At 42.8% G+C, this 21,955-nt stretch overlaps 1 protein-coding gene across 1 annotated transcript in view; it reads right to left on the bottom strand.

Annotated features, from left to right (window-relative positions):
• jph3b (junctophilin 3b) overlaps positions 1–21,116 on the bottom strand; it is a 58,484-nt gene extending 37,368 nt beyond the window's left edge. The window contains exons 1-2 of the mRNA XM_006641189.3: positions 19,868–21,116; positions 1,530–2,310 (exon numbers count right to left, since the gene is read on the bottom strand). Of these exons, the coding sequence (XP_006641252.2) occupies positions 1,530–2,310; positions 19,868–20,249 (1,163 nt within the window). The 5' untranslated portion in view covers positions 20,250–21,116. The remainder of the gene's footprint in view (positions 1–1,529; positions 2,311–19,867) is intronic.
• Positions 21,117–21,955: the final 839 nt, after the last annotated feature.

Here is a 21,955-nt window from a genome sequence, read left to right on the forward strand (position 1 = left end):
CATTTGCTCTAACTGTCCGGATTCTGTGATTATTTAACCATAGTAGTTTTACAGAAAAAGAAAAAAAATCAATTTTCAGAACACCATGGACATGGAAACATACCAAAAAGCAGTTTTTTAAAATATGATTCCAGTTTGGAAATGTGGTCAGTGTAATTAATTAACAAATCCATTTTTTATTGAAAATGTTCATTCACATCAATCCCCTGTAATTCTGGTCATGGTAAAGCTGTGCAAATCTACATTAGTGGCAGTCTACAAAAATTAAATACACAGCTGCACACATTACAGTGGGACCCACAACTACATCCACTGACCATTCTTCTTAAGAACAGGAAATCCCTACTTCATGATATGTATACATTTCACATCATGTAAGCATAACATACTGTATGCTGTAGTATGCAACCTATGATAATCACAAACACTTGGTATTTCTGCTGAAGGAGTAAATGTTGTCTCACCAAAAAGTCATTAATTGTGCCCTATTTTTGGGCCAAATATGAGCTCTTTGTCCCCTCTCTTAGAATCTTTTGTCTCTAAACTCCTCACTTCACTTTCTCTCTGTTCTGCTGCAATGTAGCATTTTGAGAAGTTGTTTCTGAGCTCAGACGGAAATATCTGACTTCACTGTACCAGCTGTTAAATTTCTGAGGTGGTGGAGATTGCTTACACAACTGAACAGTAAAGTCACTGAGGCAGCACCTGTAGGGTAATATTTGACTTGGTCCTGATGGATTGCTGTGTATGTGCGAACAACAGAGACAGTGCTGTGGGTTACTTAGTTCTCAATTAACAGGAATAAGTAAGGAAGAATACCTACTAACAATTACAGCCAAACGTTTCTCTATAATTTCCCACTGTCACAATAAATTGGGCCAAGAGCTTCTGCATTTATGTGACACCATCACCCAGATCTGAATGAGCCCACTGAGCCCAGTTTAGGATGTCATCACACAGACATTTGCACATCGGGGTAAACAACCTATAACCATGGTGACACTCAGTCCGACATGCCAGAGACAGGTTCTGTTTCTTAAAAAGGTCCTTTCTCAGGAAGTTTGTGATACCCTGCACAAGTCGGAGTTTCTTTTCAGGCAATGAGTTTCCTATAATTGGCATTTAGGTTCTGCTGTGCAAAGAAGGTTTTTCATAAAATGTATTGTTCGAAACAAAGAAGCTGTATCACTATCAAAATAAAGACTTTTCGATTCTTTCACATGAGATATCATCTTTTTGGAGAAACCATTGACACTGTTTCTATTACATCCCACTCTGTTGATTAGCCACATGCCCTTCTGATTGACAGCTGACTGGAAGTGAAACAGGGCCGAAGGTTTTGCCAGCAAAACCAAGATTATCTAAAGGTGTTGGCAGAAGCTTGAAGCTACTATCTAAAGCAGAGTTGGAAGTTGCCCTCCCTTCCTTCCTTCCTTCCTTCCGAGGCCGTGTTCACAACCCTGGTGAGCTCAGGCTCAGCTCACACGGGTCTTGACACGCCCGTGACTGGCCGCCCCGGGCCGCCTTACCTGGACAGAGCGATCTCGGCCTTCTGCTTGGCGATGTCGCAGGCTCTCTCGGCCGCCTCCACGGCCCGGTCCACCTTCTCCCGGATCTTGCTGGCCCGCAGGGGGATGAGGTTCTTGCGCTTGCCGCTGACCAGGACGTTCTGCTTGTACTTCCCCTCCTCCTTGGTGCCGTCCGGGAAGGTGGTGCAGCCGTAGCCGTGCCGCTTGTTCCCGACCCACTCGCCCTCGTAGTGCAGCCCGTCGGAGCGCCGGCTCACCCCGAAGCCGGCCCGCTTGTCGTTCTTCCACTCGCCCACGTAGGTCTCGGTGGTGGTGGCGTCCACGTCGTCCTCAATCACCGACAGGTCGGCCTCGCCCTCGCCCAGGCTGATGGTGGAGTTGATGTCGCTGGCGGCGGAGCTGACCGTGCTCATGCCCGCCTCGCTGCGGAAGGAGCTCTGCTTGCTGCGCTGGCTGGCCAGGGAGCTCTTGGACTCCGACTTCCGCAGCTTCAGGCCGCTGAGCAACGAGCGGCGGAACAGGCCCTTCTTCTTGCCCTTGAGCAGCTCGGCGTCGCTGTGCATGCTGAGGACGAAGCCGCCCCGGGACACCGCGGGGCTGCCGGCCGCCGAGGCCCCGGCGCCGTCAGGGTGCAGCGCCGTGCCGTTGCTGTGCTCGCTGCGCAAGGAGTTTATGGAGGTGCGCAGCGGCGAGCGGATGACCGCCGCCATCCCGTAGGGGACGCTCTGCCGCACGCCGTAGCCGTGGCGCATACCGCCCACCCACTGGCCCTGGTAGGTTCCTGGGGACGAGAAGAAGACAGGTCAACAGGCGAACACGCAGCCCAGAGGTAGAGCACAAGCCCGGACTGCCTTTTCTAACACTCCTGTCAGCTTGTGCCAATTGCCTGAACCCCATCACTGACGTGCTTGTATCATTTGGAAGAGATCTTCACTCCCTGGTGGAAAGGGATTGTCTATTCAAGCCTGAGTAAGCCAAGAGGACTGATACTCTTACAATGCATTCCTGATTGGGCTCTACTAACAGCCCAGGGAACGTAGCTTGCAAGACCCTCACAATATTCATGTACGAAAGTGTCTCCTGTTTTCTGGACTGAGCACAATCGGGAATATGTGAATACCACAATCGCCACCCAGTCACAGGAGGAGAAAAGCTGAAGGTACTTGCCACCTCCTTCCATTCTGGTGCAAGTCATGAAAGGGACTGACAAATTCAGCACATTGGTCTCCTTTATGCTCACCCACAGAACAAAGACCAGAGGATCATCTAGGACTGTAAGGTCCTTCTTTTCCTTTTGGCCAACATTGATGGGCAGATTGCGCATCAAGCTGATGTTCTGTTGAGTGGACACTTTGTACATAGCAAATGTAAGGATGAAGGTGCCACTGGAGTTCGGACAGCCTGGTCAGTGTGACACATGCACTGCCCACAGCCTAGATTTGATCGCTGTCCCTCAGCCACACTCCCAGCTTAGAACATGTCATTTCTCCCCCATTCTCCTGCTCTGAGAGGCAGCTCCTGTTGGGTGGCTGTCCCATAGGTGCTTACTGCAGCTTAATAAGCAAATCAGCAATGTTATTCCTGCCTGCTTGGAGATAACTCCCTCGAATCCTTCCAAAACTGTCCAAACGTTTATATGGAAATCTCAGACTTTCTCTAGTAGCTATTTAAGCTTTTCAGTTGGTGGCAATGTCATCATTCTGAAATGGTGGGTCCCTTCCTTTTGCTCAAAGCCACTGCCAGGCGCAGTATACATACACCAGTCTTCTCAAGTAGCTTCAGACAGTACAGCATGTCTGGGGCATACCCAATGCCTTGCACTCTTCCACTGCTTTAGGAGGAATGAACTAGCAATCAAATGAGCAAGACAGACTGAATGGCCTCCTCTCGTTTGTAACCTTTCATGCGTTCTTATTTGCTCTTCATAAGCTTTCAATTATTGATGCACAGAAACCCTGCTGGTATGAACAAAGTAATTGCGCCTGATTCTAAAAGATGATGCTAAAGCTTTGAAGAGACAATTATTACATTTTAACAGACAGGTGCTATACAATGGGGAAAATCTCCAGATGAAGTTATGTAGCAGAAATAACTCTCTTCACCCCCATTAGGCATAACTAAGATAATACAGATGTGTTAATGACAGCTGCTTACAGATGTAAAGTCAGGTGCAAGAGGAGTAAAACACACCAAAAATGTAGAAACGTAATCTCATTCATTCAGTATTTAGCGTTTCAACAGTTGTTTCAACATTGTGAAAAATCATGGTCACTTTTACCACTTTTATATTCTGTATGTACCAATACAGAACCACTCATCTGTTATACTGTACATGTTGTCTGTCGTATAAAATTCCCTACCAATCCTCTTCTCCTCCATGGAAGCCATTTCTAGCCACATGCGAATGTTAATATGTGATGTTTTGTGCCGTTTTCCATTCACTGTTTTGAAATAACTGCAGGAGGGGAAGAGCAAAGTCATCAATAAGCAAATCTTTTGCCTTTCAGATTTTTCAGCCAGGAAGATTTGATTTTATATACAGGCCACATTGAAACTATACAGAACCGGTGTGCTCTAAAAAGCCAACAAGCTCTTCAATTGAAATAGAGAGTTTTGGAGAGTTTAGAATCCGACTCCATAATCCCAGTTGGCTAATTCTAAAATTCCAAATTAATGGTCCCCTAGAGAGCTTTTCAATTAAATATCTAGTTCAAATTCCATGTTTACAACACCGTTGCTTGTAATATTTAAAGGCAAAGCAGAGAAACATGGAGCAAGGTAATGCTTTGCATTCCAAATACTGTGAACTCTAAAGAGTACCTCAGCTTCAACTGAGAAGTCTCCCTCTTCAGTGCTCAGCTGCACACAGGGGGCTATAAACTAGTTCTCAACAACCAGCAGCGGTGGGTCTCAGTAAGGCAACTTCACCTGTAGATTCCTTGTTATGTTCTCTTTTTAAAAGACCCTCAGTCATTTAATTAACTAAATTATGGTCAATTAAGATGTCTGTGGGATAGGTCTGGAAGAAAAAGGTGAATCATTGAGACACAACCATACTAATTGAGCACACAGAAAACAGACACAGGCAGACAGCTCCTCATGTTTGATTGGCGTAAAGTTTGACTACATCTAAGGGAAAGTCTAGAGAGAAGTTCACTGATGAAGACCTGTAGATCAAGATGTTAATGTCACAATTATATATGTGAAGGGAAAATTATTTCTTGGTATGCTCAAGTAAGGGGCAATGAATTGAAACACATGTCTGGGTTTTCAATGATAATTTGTTAACAGGAATGTAAACATGTTATGTTGCATTAAACAATGTATCTACTGTGGGATCAATTTAAAGGAGGCAACAAGGTAAATTCCCAGGCTGTAAAGGAATGGGTTACATAGCATGGTAAATGGAAATCTTCAATCTTGAATAGAGGAGAGAACAAGTATTTAAAGTGTCAATGGGTCTCAAAAAGCCAAATTGTCACGTCCGGCATTACATTCCCAAACCCACTGTTTCACGCTCTCATTGCTAACTGAACCGATCACATTCTCACAAGTACCAGATTCCACAGATTCTCACTCCTGAACCAATTATCCAACCACGTTCCTCTCCCTCCACTATTTAAAGCTCCCTCACACACCAGCCCTTGCTTACTACTGAAAAGCTTCCTTTAGTGCTTTTTGGTGTGTGTTATTTTCTTGTTGGATTTCTTGGTTTTTGGACTTAACTTTTCCCTCTTGATCTTGTCTCTTGGATTTTGCTTTTTGGATTTTCTTCTTGGTTTGTCTAGGCTCTTTCTGGTTAACTGATCTCTAGCTTTGCCTATTGACTGGGTAGGAGTACTTCAGGACTCATAGTGACCAAAGACCAGGGGATGCAAATGAACCCTGAGACAGAATGAGTTTAGGCCTGGAAACAGAAAGCACTTCTTTATGCAAGAAGTGGATTCAATTGCATCCCTTGAGAAATGTCTGGATGAAATCCTGGGATCAATAAGCTGTGCACAACCAAATGAGCAGGACAGGCCTATTAGCCTCTTCTTATTTGTAACTTCACTAATGCTTGTCAGACCTTTGTCTTGATATAAAATCTTTTTTTTTAATACAGTTTCACCTTATGAAAACAAGTTGCCTTGGCACTTTAATACAACAATAGCAAAACTCCGGACACAAACATATCCAGTGTTTCCAGGTCTGGTGTGTTGCAGGGCCTGATGTAGATGGTCATGCAACTATCAGAGAAACATGGAAAGACGTGACAATTCCATGTTTTTATGTGAATGCTATTGAAATCTTGGGAGGATCAATGTGTGTGCACATCTACACTGTCCATCCACACGGCAAGAGATTCAGCTACATCTACAGATGAGCTGTGGGCGTTGCGTCAGCAACATCAATAGGAGAGGTTGGAGGAGCCTATCTCTAGTCGGGTCAGAAGTGTGTTTGCTGCATGATGGAGTTCTGCCTTGCCCACCTCTTCATCTTTTGACTCATTGCAAGCTTCCTAATTCCCACCCTTGCCTGATGGCCCTTTGCCAGCTGTGGACTTCTGCTGGGGCAACTGTGATCACATCAGCCTCCAGGCAACATGACCAGGGCTCAGTACTTGCAGTTCCATGCTTTCTGATATAAAGGACCCTGGCACAGATGTGGAAATGTGATTCAGTGTGGAAACAGGATTTGTGGAGTTCTTGAACAAGCTCTCTAGTTATCTTACTAAGACCCACTCAATTGGGCCATGCGAGAAATGATTTGATGGGATTCTTGGATTTTTCTTTTTACTGTAAGCAGCCCAATGAGCAATACTAGGCAAATGTAGAAGAAGAAGGGCCTATATACATAATAACACTCCATTCATTGGCATGTTAGCTGTGCAATTTTTCTAAGCAACTTTAACAGAATGTTTCAAATCTATTAGTTAAAATTACACAAGCAACTACCAGCTCCTAGTGAGCCTTTACTAAATTTAGATTTAGTATTGACTCATTCTTATGCATGCAGAATATTTCTAAACTAGTGACAGGGAAGTAGATCAAAATGACACACTCAGAGATATTGTGATTTTTCCATTGAGAAAAACTACAATTGTTCAGGAAGTTAACATACCTATTAAAACAACATGTAAGAGTTGTGGGAATGAACTGCTACACAAACAGCAATAGCCATGCCTGAACAGTGTCATGTGACTTTGTGCCAGGCTTTTCTTCTAATCAAGCCAAAATGTACACAAAAAGCTGTCTAATTGAGCATGTACAATACACACACAATATGAGAAACGTAATGAAAGTTACACAAGTAGTCTTTCCTCTTAGATACAAGTGAAGTTTATTGTACTTTCTGCTACTTTACTTCTGCTGGAGAGAAAATTGATCCCTCTGATCCTGTGATTAAACATTGAAAAACAGTGTATAGAAAAGGGAGGATGTAAGACTACGAAACTACTGTTGAACATCACATTGATCCACTTCAGGTTTTGCAAGATGATACTTAAAGGTTTCTGTAGGCGATGTAGAGAAGATGTAAGCAGTTGTAAAAACTATTCTTATTAAGCAGAAGCGCACATTATCTAAGCACTACATTACCAGATCTTGATGAGCTGTCATATTATTCCTTATATATCTTAATGACATCTTAGCTATACTTTGCATCCATCAGCTAAATAAATTCTTAAACACAATTGAAGAAGATATGCATATTGTAAAAGGGCAGTTTTTTAGGCAGAGAGTTAATTGTCTCCATACGGCTGTCAGAGTACACAGTGCTTTTTCTGGTATATTTCAATTCTACATATTTTGACTTTTTGTCTCTGCACTTGTCAGTGTAAAATCCCATTTAACCACAGCTCAGGCCACTGCAGCAGTCTCTCTCATCCTCCAAAAAAACTCAGGAGTTTCTGTTTCGCCCTCTCGTGCCTCATCATTACACTGATTATGGGGTGCTCTCATTCTCATGGCAGACGCAGTGGAACGCAAGTCAAGGTGAAGAACGAACTGGCGTTCTGGGAGAAACAACACCAGCGCAGAGCAGACCTGCACCGAGAGAATAACGACGCTTCTGCTGGTGACGGAGCCTGAGAAGTCTGGGGCGCCTGGCTGCTGTCCTTCCAGCTCGCTTGTGCGCTCGCAGGTTTGGAATCGGGCCATGTCGCTGCAAACACGCCGTGAAGCTCTTTCGTGTGAAATCTAGCGCTCTGACGTAGGAGCCCAACCGGGCCTGACAGCCCCTCTGTGGATAGATGATGTTGGCCTCACGTGGGCTGTGAGTAATTGACTTCCATATTGAAAGTGTATCTGCGATGCCAGGGGCCGAATTATACTGTAATCCCATCATGTCATTATGGTTTAACTCGGCTGAGTGGCCTTGTGGAGGCGTGTAGACATGCTTTTACTCTCGTGCTCTGGGATCTATTAGTATCGGCAGTAAAGAGTCCCAGTTCTTCCACAGCACGGAGTTATGAATGGGCAGCACAGAGACACCAGCAGCGGAAGATGAAAGAACATGTTGTAAAGCATGTCTGTTTGCTAGGGAAAATGCAGTGGAATTCAGGGATTCCTTCGTTGCATCTGCTCCTACAGAACTTTTAAGCATCATGCCTTTCCTATGCAGCTTCTATGTAGTTATTGTACAAATTTCAGAACTGGAGCGATTTAACTCATTAAAGCTTACATTTACCTCTGTATGTAGTTTAGTGATAAGTCATTGAGCTGATGCTTTATTTCCAAAGTGACTTAGTCTGGGGCGGTTCGTGAATTGCCAATTCCTGCTGCAGAAGAGGACCGCTGTTTTCCTTCTCGTCTGAGGAACTGAAGGAATGTTGCAAATAAATGGATTCTACTTAGACAAGCCTGCTCATTTGATAGCTGGGGATCATATTGATCTGAGGCTGCCATCTAGCTGGAGCTCTAAAAGATCCCAATAATCAATAGTTGCAGCATGGCTAGGCACTGTAATCCATCCCTTTTGACAGCCTTTTTAAAAAAGACAAAATAAGGTTATTATTCATGCAGCTCGAGAGCAGTGGAGTGATATAATACAGGCTGAAATAAGAATATTCAATCAGTAGGAATATTATTAGCAAGGTAGAGGGCTCTCCTCCAGCTCCACCTGTTTTTCAGCTTTCAGTGAACAATGAATTCTTTTCCTTAGCAATTTAGCCTGCAGTCACAATCTTTCACCAGACAGGGAAAACAGATTCTATAATGCACTTGAGCAGGTAATTTATTTATCAGCCTTTGCAGTTTCCTCTGCACAAGTTAATAAGCTCAACAGATGTGAGGGTAAACTAATTGAAACATGCCATTTGCGCCAGGGGTCTTCAGAGAGGAAGCAGAAATTACATTACACAAATGTATTGCTTGACGATATTGCATCAGTGTAAAAAGAGCATTTTTCCAGATCTCCATTTCCTTAATCATGTTGCAGGTATTAATATCAGACTGGCAGATACTGTGTGAAGTTTTGAATTATTATATTTGATTGTGTTTTACACTGATTTTTTTGGCTATATATTTCTGTAGTCTTAGAGTGGAATTGTCACAAAAAACGTGAGAGATGGTGATGCTTAATATTCTAGATCCAGGAAGTCCAGAAAGACACCTTTAGAGTTTCCTGGCGAAATTCTGACAGATCTCCCTTGATTCCAACATGACCGTGCTGGGCGTCTGGCTATCAGTGTTTTTATTTTTAGTCTTTTGAAAGGAGGTTGCAAGAGCTAGACTGGGGTTAAGACTCTTTGTATTTTTGCCATTCAGTGCACTGAAGACTTCTATATGCCCAAGAGAAAGCAGGCTTGTGAAAATATATTGTTGTACAGTATACCCCAGTGTGTTGTTACCACAATCTAAGGTGACAGTCATTTTTCACCTTACGGAAATTTTAAAACCTGTAGGTTGCACTTATTTTTAGGAGTTCAGCTCTTTCCTGCATGAGAAATGTCCTTTCCCTCCAGATCTTTATGTGACAGATGTGCCTCTAGCTGAGAAGTCTCATCAGAGAGGTGGACGTTATCAAGGGTGTTTCTGAAGTCAGACAGCAGCCGTGACAGAACAGCCAGCATGATACTGCAGCTCCAGGCAAGTCCACACCTTGATAATCCGTTCAGTTGTCTTCACACATGCTATTTAATTTGAAAACATGTACAGTACGTGCACGTCACTCACACACAGCAGCTCAGTCTGCTCGTACTGCACATGCTCAGACTCTATCTAACTAAACTCTGCAAGACCTTGAATATACACCCGGCTGTTCATGGAGCTTGACAGCTGATTCCTCTCGCACGTCGGCCTGCATTGGCAGCCTCACTGTGCAATGTTTTATTTGTGATTTTATTTTTTGTACAATGGAATTCGAATCACAGGAAATAAGTCTATCTGCAGAAATATTTGTCAATAGGGGGCAAAGACTAAGGACTGAAAAGAATTACAGAAAATCCTGACACCCACTTATCCCACAAGGTCTCGACTTATTATAATAGCTTGTAAGACCTTAACTTAGTAGCTGCAGCTCCTGCTTGTTTAGCTGCTAAATGTTTATTGACCCAAATGACCTGAGCATTGAGTTATTTTATATATTCAGGCACCTTCTGAGTATCTAGCATTTACAGTATAATCTATTGAAAATGATGACATAGACTAAAAGTATACTGTAATGCAGAATGTCTGTCTATACAGCAGGGATATATCTCTTATAGATTTACAGTTTTCTCATTCATTAAATTAACAATTACCCCAAGCAATCAATAAGTTACAGCTGCATAAGAGATAAATATAGTATAAACATGCCCAATGCTATACCATCACCTTCTTTACACGAGAAAGATTACAAAAGACAGGAAACCATTTCCCCCCATCTTAGTTTTTTCAAATGCTCTCCTTTTTAATTTACACTCATGTCCTCAGCTCTTAGGTTGATGAGTGGTCTTGGAGTAGTACTCGAGGTCGACTTTATCAATATCTTTCACATTTTTATCAAGTCTTTTCACAGGCTCCTCTCTCTGTCCAAGATTAAAGAGGTTTGGTTGGTTCAGCCTGTCTGACACTCCTTTAAAATCAGAAATTAACCTCATTGTCCTTCCAAATGATTCCATAGTAGCAATGTTCTTCTACATCATGGTGACTAGAGCTGTACACTGTATTCTAAATGAGGTCATACTTTTACATATTATAGTTTTAATGTACAGTATTTTTTAGCTTACCTTAACTTGAATTCTACACTTTTCTACATTATGTTGTGACAGAGCAATAGCAGGGCAAGATGGAGGGTCTTGTTCCTAATACATTCCCCAGAAGCCTTTGGGGGATGACCTATTGCTGACAGTCACCTGACCAGTCAAGGAACAGGGATTGATCAAGTGATGACAAATAAACAGGAAACAAAGGCTGCAGAAGGGGTTTTCTACATCTGCTGCCTGCCTCCGGGCACTGTAGGAGAGCAATAGTGAAAAGGAGTCAATAAGTGGAACAAAAAAGAAAGGATTAATAAAATACTAAAGAATCTGGGACTATCGTTTTGATACTGATGCCCCGTTTAAGAACTTTGAAGAAGCCTAGTTAGAACCTGGGTAGAGCTAAGCTTAATTTTCCTGTGTCGGCACAAAGAGAACCATTCACTGTTTTGCACCTTTAGTCTCCTTGTGTACATGTACCGATCCCCTGCCAACTTACAGAGCTCGTGACACTGTGCCACCTCAAATGGAGTAACGGCATCCTCACCTCTTGCTGGACTATGCTAGAGCCTGGATGAGGACACCGAGGAGCCCACAAAACACCTTAATCCTTTTCATGAGTCACTTCCTCGGGCTCAGCTGCGCAGTAATCCCACAGACCACGCAGCCAGGCTGCAGCTTCACTTCTCTCCTGATCATCACTTTGCCACAGCCTGTCATGAAACTGGCACCCGGCTCAGTATTGTGCGGAAGAACATGTTTTTCACTTGAGATCACGTTCCTCAACAAAACCCATAGAAACGCTACTGTAGTTCTAAAAACAAAATCATTCCGAGGTTATTTAAAATCTAATAAACAAATGGGTTACTCTTAAAAACACAAAACAGTCTTTTTTAGCACACTATTGTGGTTAAATGACTTATTTGTGAGCCCTTGCCGCCCAGTTGAGTCCTGCTGTTATTACATTATGTGCTACAGAACGACAGCTCTGAGCATTGCAGAAAATGGACCATGAAAAGGAATTGCCCCAGTGAACCTTGAGGCCTTTGCTTCTAGGAATAGAGCTTCTTTCAGTGTCTTTGCCCTCAAGCAAGTCTAATGTGCAGAAAAGTTGTTTGCATTTAGAAAAAAGGATCTTAATAGCAAGCTGGAAGAAAGAACTGCCAAGAGCTGAATGGTGAACTGCACTGCAATATAGGCTAATTCATTTCTGTTACCTGCATTCCCTCCAGAAAAACTCTCTAAAGCTCAGAAACAAAAACCACAATGTGTGTAGCTCAGTTAGGGAGAGTATTACATTTTTCTTCCTGCTACAGACTGCAAAAGCACATGCAGAGCTGTCCATGGTGCTGAAGTTCAGTCCTTAAGTTAGACCTGTTCACAACGTATACAGTATGAAAATTGCAGTTTGGTCTAATTCATACATCATCTGAAGCATTCGAAGACTATATCCAAACTAAGGAATATTTAAAGAAATTTAGAAACCTTCCAAACCAGTTCATTTTACAATACCACACTGAAGGGACGCTACTTTGGAAAAATCTCATATCAGGTGATGAAGGCAATCTGGACATTATTATGGAGTTATCGAAAAGAATCTGAATGTCTAAAATTATTGTTCACTGTATTACGAAAGCAGACTATTAAGGGATGAGTCAGTACTTACAAGCAGTAAACTGGGTACAGATGGATAAAGAGTCACTATACTGTAAAAAGGGTGAAACACATACTGTAATGATTAAGGTTCAAACGAAACTTGTCTGTAATACACATACATTCAGATCTGCAATATATGGCCTAAATAATGCTGAAATGAAGACATGATTGAAAGTTAAGAGAGCACTCAGGTTGTTTAAAAAGACTTAACAACCGAAGAACAGTGTCACGAACCGCACGTGAGCACTTAGACATCACTGCATACCCACAAGCACCTCTCACCGTATTAGTCACGCACTAATTAATCAATTAGCATTCCACGCGATCTTCCCTATTTATACCCCCTCACTCCACTCAGTCTCCACTTGCTGTTGAGGGTCCCTCTCCCGAGCTCAACCTGCGTCCTGCCTTTTCGGAAAGACGCTCTTCTTCGGATCGACTCTTTGGCTCTTGAACCTCTCACTCCACCCCTCGGCTACGGCTTCGCTTATCGTTTTTCGGACATTTGTACCTAACGGAACCCTTCTGGGGATGGACCTGCTACCGCCCCTCATGGGGTCCAAGCCAGCCGCTTCGCAGCAACGCCTGACAAAGAGTCCAGTACATTGAGCTACAGGAGCAACTGAAAGACAGATCTCCAGGGAGAGACGGAAAATACAACTTTTCACGCTGTAACAGTAAAAGAAAAGTTCATGTAAATGGTATGTAAGGTAACACGGAGAGATGAAAAATAAAAAGATGCAAATGTGCTAAATGAATATTTCCAGTAGGGTTTTATAGAAGGAGCTCCCATGTTATAGAATGAGCACCATCAACATTGAATAATTTTAGCAATAACCAACACTTAGATATTACAAGGATTAAAATGGCTTAAAAATAATAAATCACTAATAAAAGTGTTTTTTATTGTCCTTTAGGAAACTAGGGATGTTATTCATAGAATGTTTAGGACCAGGAAGACTACTTCACTCTCAGTCAGACCAGGAGTCTCAATTGGAAAATAAATGGGAATTTATTTTTTCAAAGAAATCTGAAACTCTCCTGAAAGTCCTAAACTCTCAGTGTTTTTTCTCTCAGAAGCAATTGAAATTAGATCCAATTTCATATTCAATTACCTATTACATTTCTAAATGAGCAAGATGGGCTAGATGACCTAATCCTGTTTGCAGCCCTTGTTTTGTTCTTGTGTTCTTATAGCTCCACAAGAACACAAGCACATATGTGTTCTGTCTTCTTAATTCAATACCTCTAGCTTCTCCACATACTCAGCCTTTTCTTCTGTGGTCAGTTTAGAGCAAAGCTTCAGTGGGTTCACTTTATACTCATGGCTCTCTGGGACTCCTGTGCATCTCTGCTGTGTCCAAAAAAGTGCCTTTGGATGGTTTCCTCCATGAGTTATTAATACCCTTTTTCACCAACTCAGCACTTGCACCACAGAATAGATTTCTTTTCTTTCTTTTGTTCATGGAGAAAAATCGCTCAACAGCATAAGAGGAAAGTAGCTCAGAGCAAGGAGGCTGAACCTGGTCCTGAAGAGCTACAGGATGTTCTGGTTTTGATTCCAGTTCCAGCTCTCAATGACTTTACTTTCTTCATTAATCCAGACAGCTTTGCAGTTTCTTGTTAATTCCGATGTTGGGAGCATGTCGAAAATGTAGGTTACATCAAAACCACCACAAACGTTAGACACATCACAACAGGTCCAGAAAAAAGCTTCTAGTTCCTAATAAAATGCACTTACAGTATACAATTATAAAAAGTTGAGCTCTCCAGGACAAAAACTAGACTCTCTGCAGAGCACAGGATGTCCAGTGAATGGTAAAGCATTATTGCTCTGATGTAGTGCATTGTGAAGGGATAAAAGCACTAACCTAGACACTTCTTGTCTGTTATACAGTATACTGTATAACCAGTCAGAGTAAATGAGATTTCCCAAAACATTCTCTTAGCCTCTTGTTCAGTATGTTTAATTTACTGTTGCCCATGAATGAAGCTTTTCTCAAACGTCACAATGCATTAAGGATGCTCAATGCAGGCAACCAGTACCTGATTATTATGTATTCTGAGGCCAGCTAAAAGCCATCCATAACAACAGGGAAAAGTAATCACTATTATCTGATACTTGCAGGGCTCAGGCTCTTATTTTCCCTGTTGGCACACTGTCTTCACCATTGTAAATGAAGTGGTCAGACTGTTTCCCCACAGTGACAAACCAGACTCCTGGAAAAATGTTCGTATATTGACTGAAGCAACATCATTCCACATCCAAGCTCTCTCTGATGTTTCTACCCATCTGAATCATCCGATTGCACTCCTCGCTGTATGTCAGGCTAGCTTCTATGATGGACAGGTTGGATACCTGTGAAACTGCACTGACGGTAAGAAGGACTTATTAAAATATATACATATTTAACAATATCTGTTAAATTACTGTAAATGATGCCATTTGATCTCTTCAAGTAAACTGGATCAGCAACCATACACAATTCTAAAAGTATACCAGAGTCACAATTGAAAAGGAAATGTGTATGGTCAGGAAAGTCTTGTTTGTGTAATTGTTTCCTCGCTGCTCTCTTGATATATTGGAAATGAATTTAAGTTAATTCTGGTAATAACTGGTCACAATGTTGCACACTTTTCATGGTAGATGGTAGAGCCGCTTGAGATCCACCAGATTGAAAGTTGATGTATTGGCCTGGATAATTGATTTAAACATAATCCTTTTATTCTAATAAAACAGGCAGTGTGTTTGTCATGTAACACTGGAAGGACATGTCTTTTATTAGGCTAAGGAATGCTTGACAGCTGATTCAGAATGTTTTTTTTCTACAGTAGCACCAAATGTATGGTAACAACCAGTCTGTTCATGCTGTTTCTGAATATAAAAGTAAAAGATTCTAAAAGCTCATAGAAATGGCACGTGCTTCAGAATTGATCTCTGAGAGGATGACTGTGTCTCCCTGCTCAGATCTCTTGAAGGTCTTCTGTAAATAAAAGCATTTCAGAACGGCACAGAGCCCTGGGTCACCAGTGGGTTAGATGGTCATGCTCATAACCAGACCAACTACTTTAAGCTCAAAGCTCAACTCTCCATTCCCACAGACACCAGGACCAGAGCACAAAGAAAGGAAAACCAGTGCAAGCAGATTCAGGAATACTCTCCTTTACTCCAAGAGCTGCACAGTAACCATGCTGTACCACAGGAAGGAGAAATATACATAGGCAAATAGTGAGAGTGCATTTTACTTTGCACTATACTTTATGTCTTCATATTTCTGTGCCTTGCAGAATGCTCTTAAAGCAAAAAGCTGCTTGCCAACAAACTTTGTAATGCTTGTCAGTGCTTTTCAGTGCTTTTGCATTGAAAACTGAATTCTGTATTCCACCCTCCGCAGGGCAGAATAAAACGGTTAGCTTCGGGGATAAGGTTGCTTTGTGCACAGCTGACTCACAAGCAGAGGTACTGAACCTGCCCTTAAGGTAACAAGGTTCCTATAGTACTGGAGACTTTGTACCGCCTCTGTGATTTACTGGGGAGGTGGAGTGAAAGCCTTTATACTTCATTTAAAAAAATCATTGAATATCATAGAAAATAACCTTAATGCATGTTAAATGAGCTGCAAAAGTCATTTGAAACCTAGCTCTGTATTTTCCCATAAAGCAGATATTTCTGTCAGAGTGCTACAGCACCCCCTAACTGGACAGATAGTCCACTTCAGGCTCATCGCCCTCCAACTCCTTCTCTTCCTGCTCTCTGTTGACATGCTATGGATGTTTAATCGCCCCATGGTGCTATGAATTAGCTAGGTTCACATCACCTGTGCGGTAGTGAAAAGCACACACACACTCTCCATGCCATAACAGCAGCTAGGAGTGTTGAGTCAGAAACTGCTGCGTCACCACAGGTCCTACAGCTGGGCTTTAACTGTTGAGCCAGTGCACACTGTGTTTTCTGGTAATTGTTGCTACCTCCTTTATATTCACTTTAGAATGCTTTGCAAGGAAAACATTTGCAGAGCCAGTGGGTGTTTTCCCTCTTCCTTCGGAATTTGAAAACCTTTTGTTTGATTCAATTGTTTGACAGTCTTTCTGTAATTCTATGTAATCCCCACTTCCGGATAATGAAATATCATCCAGAAATGACATGCGACTGTGAATATCACTGTACTTTGGTATTACTGGTTTTGAAGAGGGTACATGTGTGACTGTGATTTATTAGGCCAAATGTTGGGGTGTAAATTTGCTTCAAAAGGTTTGTAACTGGTGTCCTTTTCAACAAAGGGACATATGATTATGCTCACCCATGCAAGTCCCTAGCCGATAGACTTCCAACAAGGCACTATATTACACCTGCAGTGGGTACAGATAAGGGTTGAATACTGTATGTAGACTGGGGCAATGTAATTCATGGAGTAACACAGGGATCTGTAATAAGACCACTGCACGTGCTAATTTAGATCAATTATCTATTCTGGCGCGTTATTAAACTTGTCAAATTTGCAGGCGATATTTAATTAGGAAAACTCTATAGAAGCAGTTAAATGCAATTCAAAAAGATTCAATAAAATTCAAGACTAGGCAAATACCAGGCAGGTGAGGTTTAATGTAGACAAGTGTGGGGTTTTGGTGCAGGATGTAAAAACAAACTATAAATTCTAAATGAGAACTGGTGAGCTGGAAGAGGCTACTTTGTGAAAAAGAGTGAGGTGCTTATGTTTGACACAGCATGTACATCTTCTGGACAATGTTGGGAAGCAATTTAAAAAGCCAACAAAGCGTTGGATATATAAATGCATAGAATATGTTCAGTCTCTCTGCTGTGCACAGTGCTTAACAACAGAGCTCTGAATTGCAGGTACATTTTTTTCATGTACATATCTGAAAGGTTTTAATTCCTCATTTCCATGTTTAATTATGTGAATGTTGGGAAAAAAAGGGTGTTGTTCAGTCTTTGTTAGGGATGAGGTTATTCTTGTAGAGCGGTAGTCAGTGTCTCTCTTTGTAGACTATACAGTATACAATATATATGATAAGGAACAAGTAATAGGTTTATTCCATGCTGAAAAAAAGAAGAAAGAGAACACAACGTTTCGGCCGTGGAGCCTTCTTCAGGTGTGAGAGAGACAGGGCAGTAGGCAAAGGTAAAGTAGCGGGAGAACAAAGGTTGAGAGGGAGGAGGAGTGAGAGGCGGGAGCAGGGGACAGAAAGAGAGGCCAATCAAGAGGTGTGAAGTCAGAAGGGGTGCAATACATTTGTACACATTGTATACAAATACAAATATATTATATATTTGAAAATAAAGTATATGGTATTTTATTTTCAAACATTCGCCTGACTTTATATACTGTCCTTCGTTAAAGGGATCGTTTTGCAAAACAATGAAAATGTCTGTGCTTTGCACTGATGTTGTGTCTTATTTCATCTGTGGAGGCCAGCCATTCCATATCTCCGTCTTTGAAGTGAAAAGAAAGTGTTTGGCCTTGTGGTGACAGCGCAGTGATGCTTCATCTCTTGAGTTCTCCTGACGAAGTACTACAGATCTGCGCCAAACTAAGTCAACACTGAAACTAGACAAATCAGGGAGCCAATCACAGCGTGGAGCACTGAGTCTGATTGACCTGCTGACCCAATAGATGTATCTGCATCTGTTTCCAAGGTAACTTACTGTACAAAGTTGCTACTGCTGTGCTGCAGTGCAAGAGGCAATCCATCTCATTTAAATCTGGCAGTAATCAAGCAATTTTACTGACATAACCAAATAACTGAAATATTCTTTTTGCTTAAACAGTAAACTATAGAAACTTTGAAGCAACAATAAATGTTAAGAATTCCAAGTGATCATGTCTCCAGAGAATGTAATCTATAATACACAGTTGATATACTAACTGGCTTCAAAATCACATAAGTTGTCCACTGCTTTGTATTATTACTGTAATAAATATAGTAATCTATATACTAAATGCTCCATTCATAAAATATCTTGTTTCACACAGTCTCACATAATTTTAAGCATATGCACACAAATATAAACTGTATACATGTGTGGCTGATAACCACACAAATTACATCAATCACAACAGATTATAACTTGCATATTAGAACTACTGTACAAAAACACAGTACAACACACCAGAAAAAGAACGGTAGCTTTTTTTTATATGAAAACTACCTCTCTGCTGCTGTTATCTCTCTTGCTCCTCCCATGACAGTAATACTGCCGATCAGCTTCCAGCAAAGGCTGGGAGTTGAATTAAAAACGCTACTGGCCTATATATCCGCCTGCTTGCTGAAGTGAGATTCCCCGATCATACGCACCTGCTTGGGAATGCATCTCAAGTCTGCAAATACGACCAGTAAGACATCTGCCGTTTGCAGCATTTTTCCATTCTAATAATCCAGCACACGCTGGATGGACATGTGCAGTTTGACAACTGCTGAGATGTGGAAGCTGCTAGCACTTTCTGACTGGGGCATCTGAGCCATCATCCAGCAGGGAGGGCACTTAGCCTGAGGCCTGAGCAGCGGTCTGTTGCCCCCCTCCTACTACTCCAACAGACCCCAGTTTTAGCACAAAACAGGGCTCATCCCCCCAAAAAAACCAAACAGACCTACCCACCTTTTCTGCCTCCCTGACACTGAAAACCCATCGCAGTATCAATTCGGCAAGCACGTGTGTTCAGGCCAAAGGCAGGAAGGTCTGATCCCCGGACACAAGCTGCTAGAATTTGTCTTTTTTCCCCCACTTCCACCACACCGGCAGTCTTTGCGGAGCTCCCACCTCTCTTTTATCCACTCGTCAGCCTGGCCTACGCATTGCTGTTGCGGAACCTGACTCGGTAGGTTGTTGTCTCAGGGGTCCCCATGCTCGCGGAGTGATCGCGGCCTTAATTGAGGAAATCGGGGACATCGCCCCTCAGGCACGAGGTGAATTCTTGCTTTCCTTTGTCCCACTCCACTCCCCATCTTACACGGGTGTCATTTAAGGTCTGGTCAGAAGCCAACAGGGCTCAGAAGAGTGAAAAGGGATCATTTTGGCATGATTTTCAAGTCTGGACGTGACGGATCTGCCCTATCTCATTCCAATTACTATTCCTTACAGGAAGGCTGCTGCGATTGGGATTCTTTCTTTTTCAATCCAACTGTTATTTACCCAGTTTGCATAAGGCACTGCAGGTGACCTGGAATTGTAGTTGCAGCCCAGATGGCCTTATTTCAGGCCTCCCGTCTTCTCCAGGCTGCAGCAGGAGAGAGAGAAGGGGCTGGCTGTGCTTGTGGATAGAGGGGAAACAGGAGGGCAAGACAGGGGGGCGAGGCACAGGCTGGGGCAAAGGACAAACCCAAAACTTCCCCACGCAAACAGGAGCTCGCCTCTCGACGCTCCAAAAAAGTAATTCATCAATGAACTTAGCAGGCTCTTTAGAAGAAGCCCCCGGCCGCCTAGTCAGCATTCAGACAACAGCCCCTGCCTGCCTGACACGAGTCTGGCCCCGGCACACACAGGAAGTCATGCAGCTTGGCTTACCTCCGTCGGAGTAGGTCTCCGTGCCATAGCCATCCTGCAGGCCGTTGCTCCAGGTGCCCTCATACTTGGCGTTGCTGCCCGTGCTCTCCCGGATCCCGTAACGTCCCTTAAATCCATGAGTCCATTCGCCTTTATATACCCATTTGCCTTTGCTCTCCACCCCGATGCCGTGCCTTTTGCCCTGTGCCCAAGTCCCTTGGTAAGTGTTGCCACTGGGCCAGGTGTAGACACCCACCACCTCGAACCCGTGGCTCCACGACCCCGAGTACTCCCCCTGTCCCTTGGGGCCCGTGCAGATCCCGTGGCCGTGCGCTTTGCCATCCTCCCACCCTCCGCAGTATGACCCCCCATCATCAAAGTTGAACCTGCCCCCACTGGACATGCATGAAATAGGTCTTGCAAATCCCCCCCTCAAAAAAAAAAGGAAATGGAAAAGAAAAGAACTCAAAAGGAAAAAAAAAAACAACAACACCCCCCCCCACCCCAAGGTAGAAAAAAAAGTAAAATTGAAAACAATGTCCAAGCCAAAACAGATGGCCGAAGCAGAAGGATCCCTCCGCAAAAACAAGAGCCTCAGACCATTTCTGATATTATTCCTTTCTGGGTCTCTTCCGAGAGTGGCTAGGACTGAGCAACATACCACAAGCCATGCGCCTTACAGTTCATCGACAATCAGAACTCTTTCCCCCTCCAACCCCCCTTTCCTCTCTCTCTCCCAAGCCAGGAGAGGCAGCAGGCTCCACCTAGATTGCTCGAATCCCAGGCAGCAACAAGCCGATCGGAGGATCAGAATCCATTAAAAAAATCCATCTGGTGGTCCAGGTATCTGCTGCAGTGTCCATCGGAACGCCCTAGCGCACTGTGGCTAAGGCTTCAGCCGTGAAAAAGCAATTGAGAGAGAGAGAGAAAGAAACGGAGAGAGAGGGAGACTCCAGTAGGGCTCTAATGCCTACGCTGGAGACAGCAATGCAGTGTCTCTCTCTCTCCACACACACGCGCGCTCGCACACACACACACACACGCTCACGCATACACACACCTCAACACCAAACAACTGATCTGATTTTCTTCTCTCTCTCTCTCCCTTTTCCTTGTTATCTAATGCCCAAGCCTACTGCCAAAGCTGTCACAGATCCAGAGGTCCTGACAAGAGAACAATTTAGGCTCTTGTCTGTCTTTCTTCCTCCTGCTTTCTTCCCTATCTGGGGTCTCTTCTTTCTGGTGTTTATAAAACCTGCTTATTAAATGAGGACTGTTCCACAGCACTCACCCCCGCCTGCCTGGATTTAAAGAGACAGGAACAGCATAATGATGAGCTTTCCAGACCTCCAATCGCTCTGCCTCAGTTCCTTGGGGACTACATGATTCCTTCCCCTCCTGACTCTTCAGATATGGAGCGTTATTAGCTAATACGCAAAACAAACACACCTGAAACACTGAAATAAGCAGCAGATTGTACGTGGGATGTGAGGCTTATAGACCTATTGTTGCTTTTATACATGCACATATTGAGTGTGTGTGAGCATGAACCTACACTGTATTTGTATTCTGCTGAAGAAAAATATGCTGAAATTTAGAATGTTTATAAAGGAAGAGTAATAATTCAATTACATCAAAGGTACTACTGTGATGAGCTGCAGCTGTGTTCCTGTTACGTTTCTTATGTACTTTGTAAAATGGAATTTACTGAAACTGTGTCAGGCTGTATTTGAATCGATAAATATTTCTTCACATACAGTATACACGCGCATAATGTATAAAAGTACAAATATGACACAAATTGTGTTCCAGACATTCCAGGTATGCTTTATTCATCTTCACTATTTTTTAACAAACGTGGTGATACATTGGTTTCATTTGTGTTCTAGATGAAAATATAAACTTCAGCAAAATCTCTGTATCGATCTTGCTTGATACCCCCATTCGTACCGGCCAATTAATTCAAAAAATGTTCAGTTTGGTATCAAAATCTCTCTTGCTTTTACGTTTTATGGCCCTGAACCGACTCCTCAAATCCTCTATTAATATGTGTGATGTGTGCTGTTTGTGGTGTTGCTGTTCAGCTTAGGAGCTCCTGAATCAGCAAGC

The sequence above is a fragment of the Lepisosteus oculatus genome, chromosome 20, assembly GCF_040954835.1.
Source record: "Lepisosteus oculatus isolate fLepOcu1 chromosome 20, fLepOcu1.hap2, whole genome shotgun sequence".
NCBI classification, from domain to species: Eukaryota; Metazoa; Chordata; class Actinopteri; order Semionotiformes; family Lepisosteidae; genus Lepisosteus; species Lepisosteus oculatus.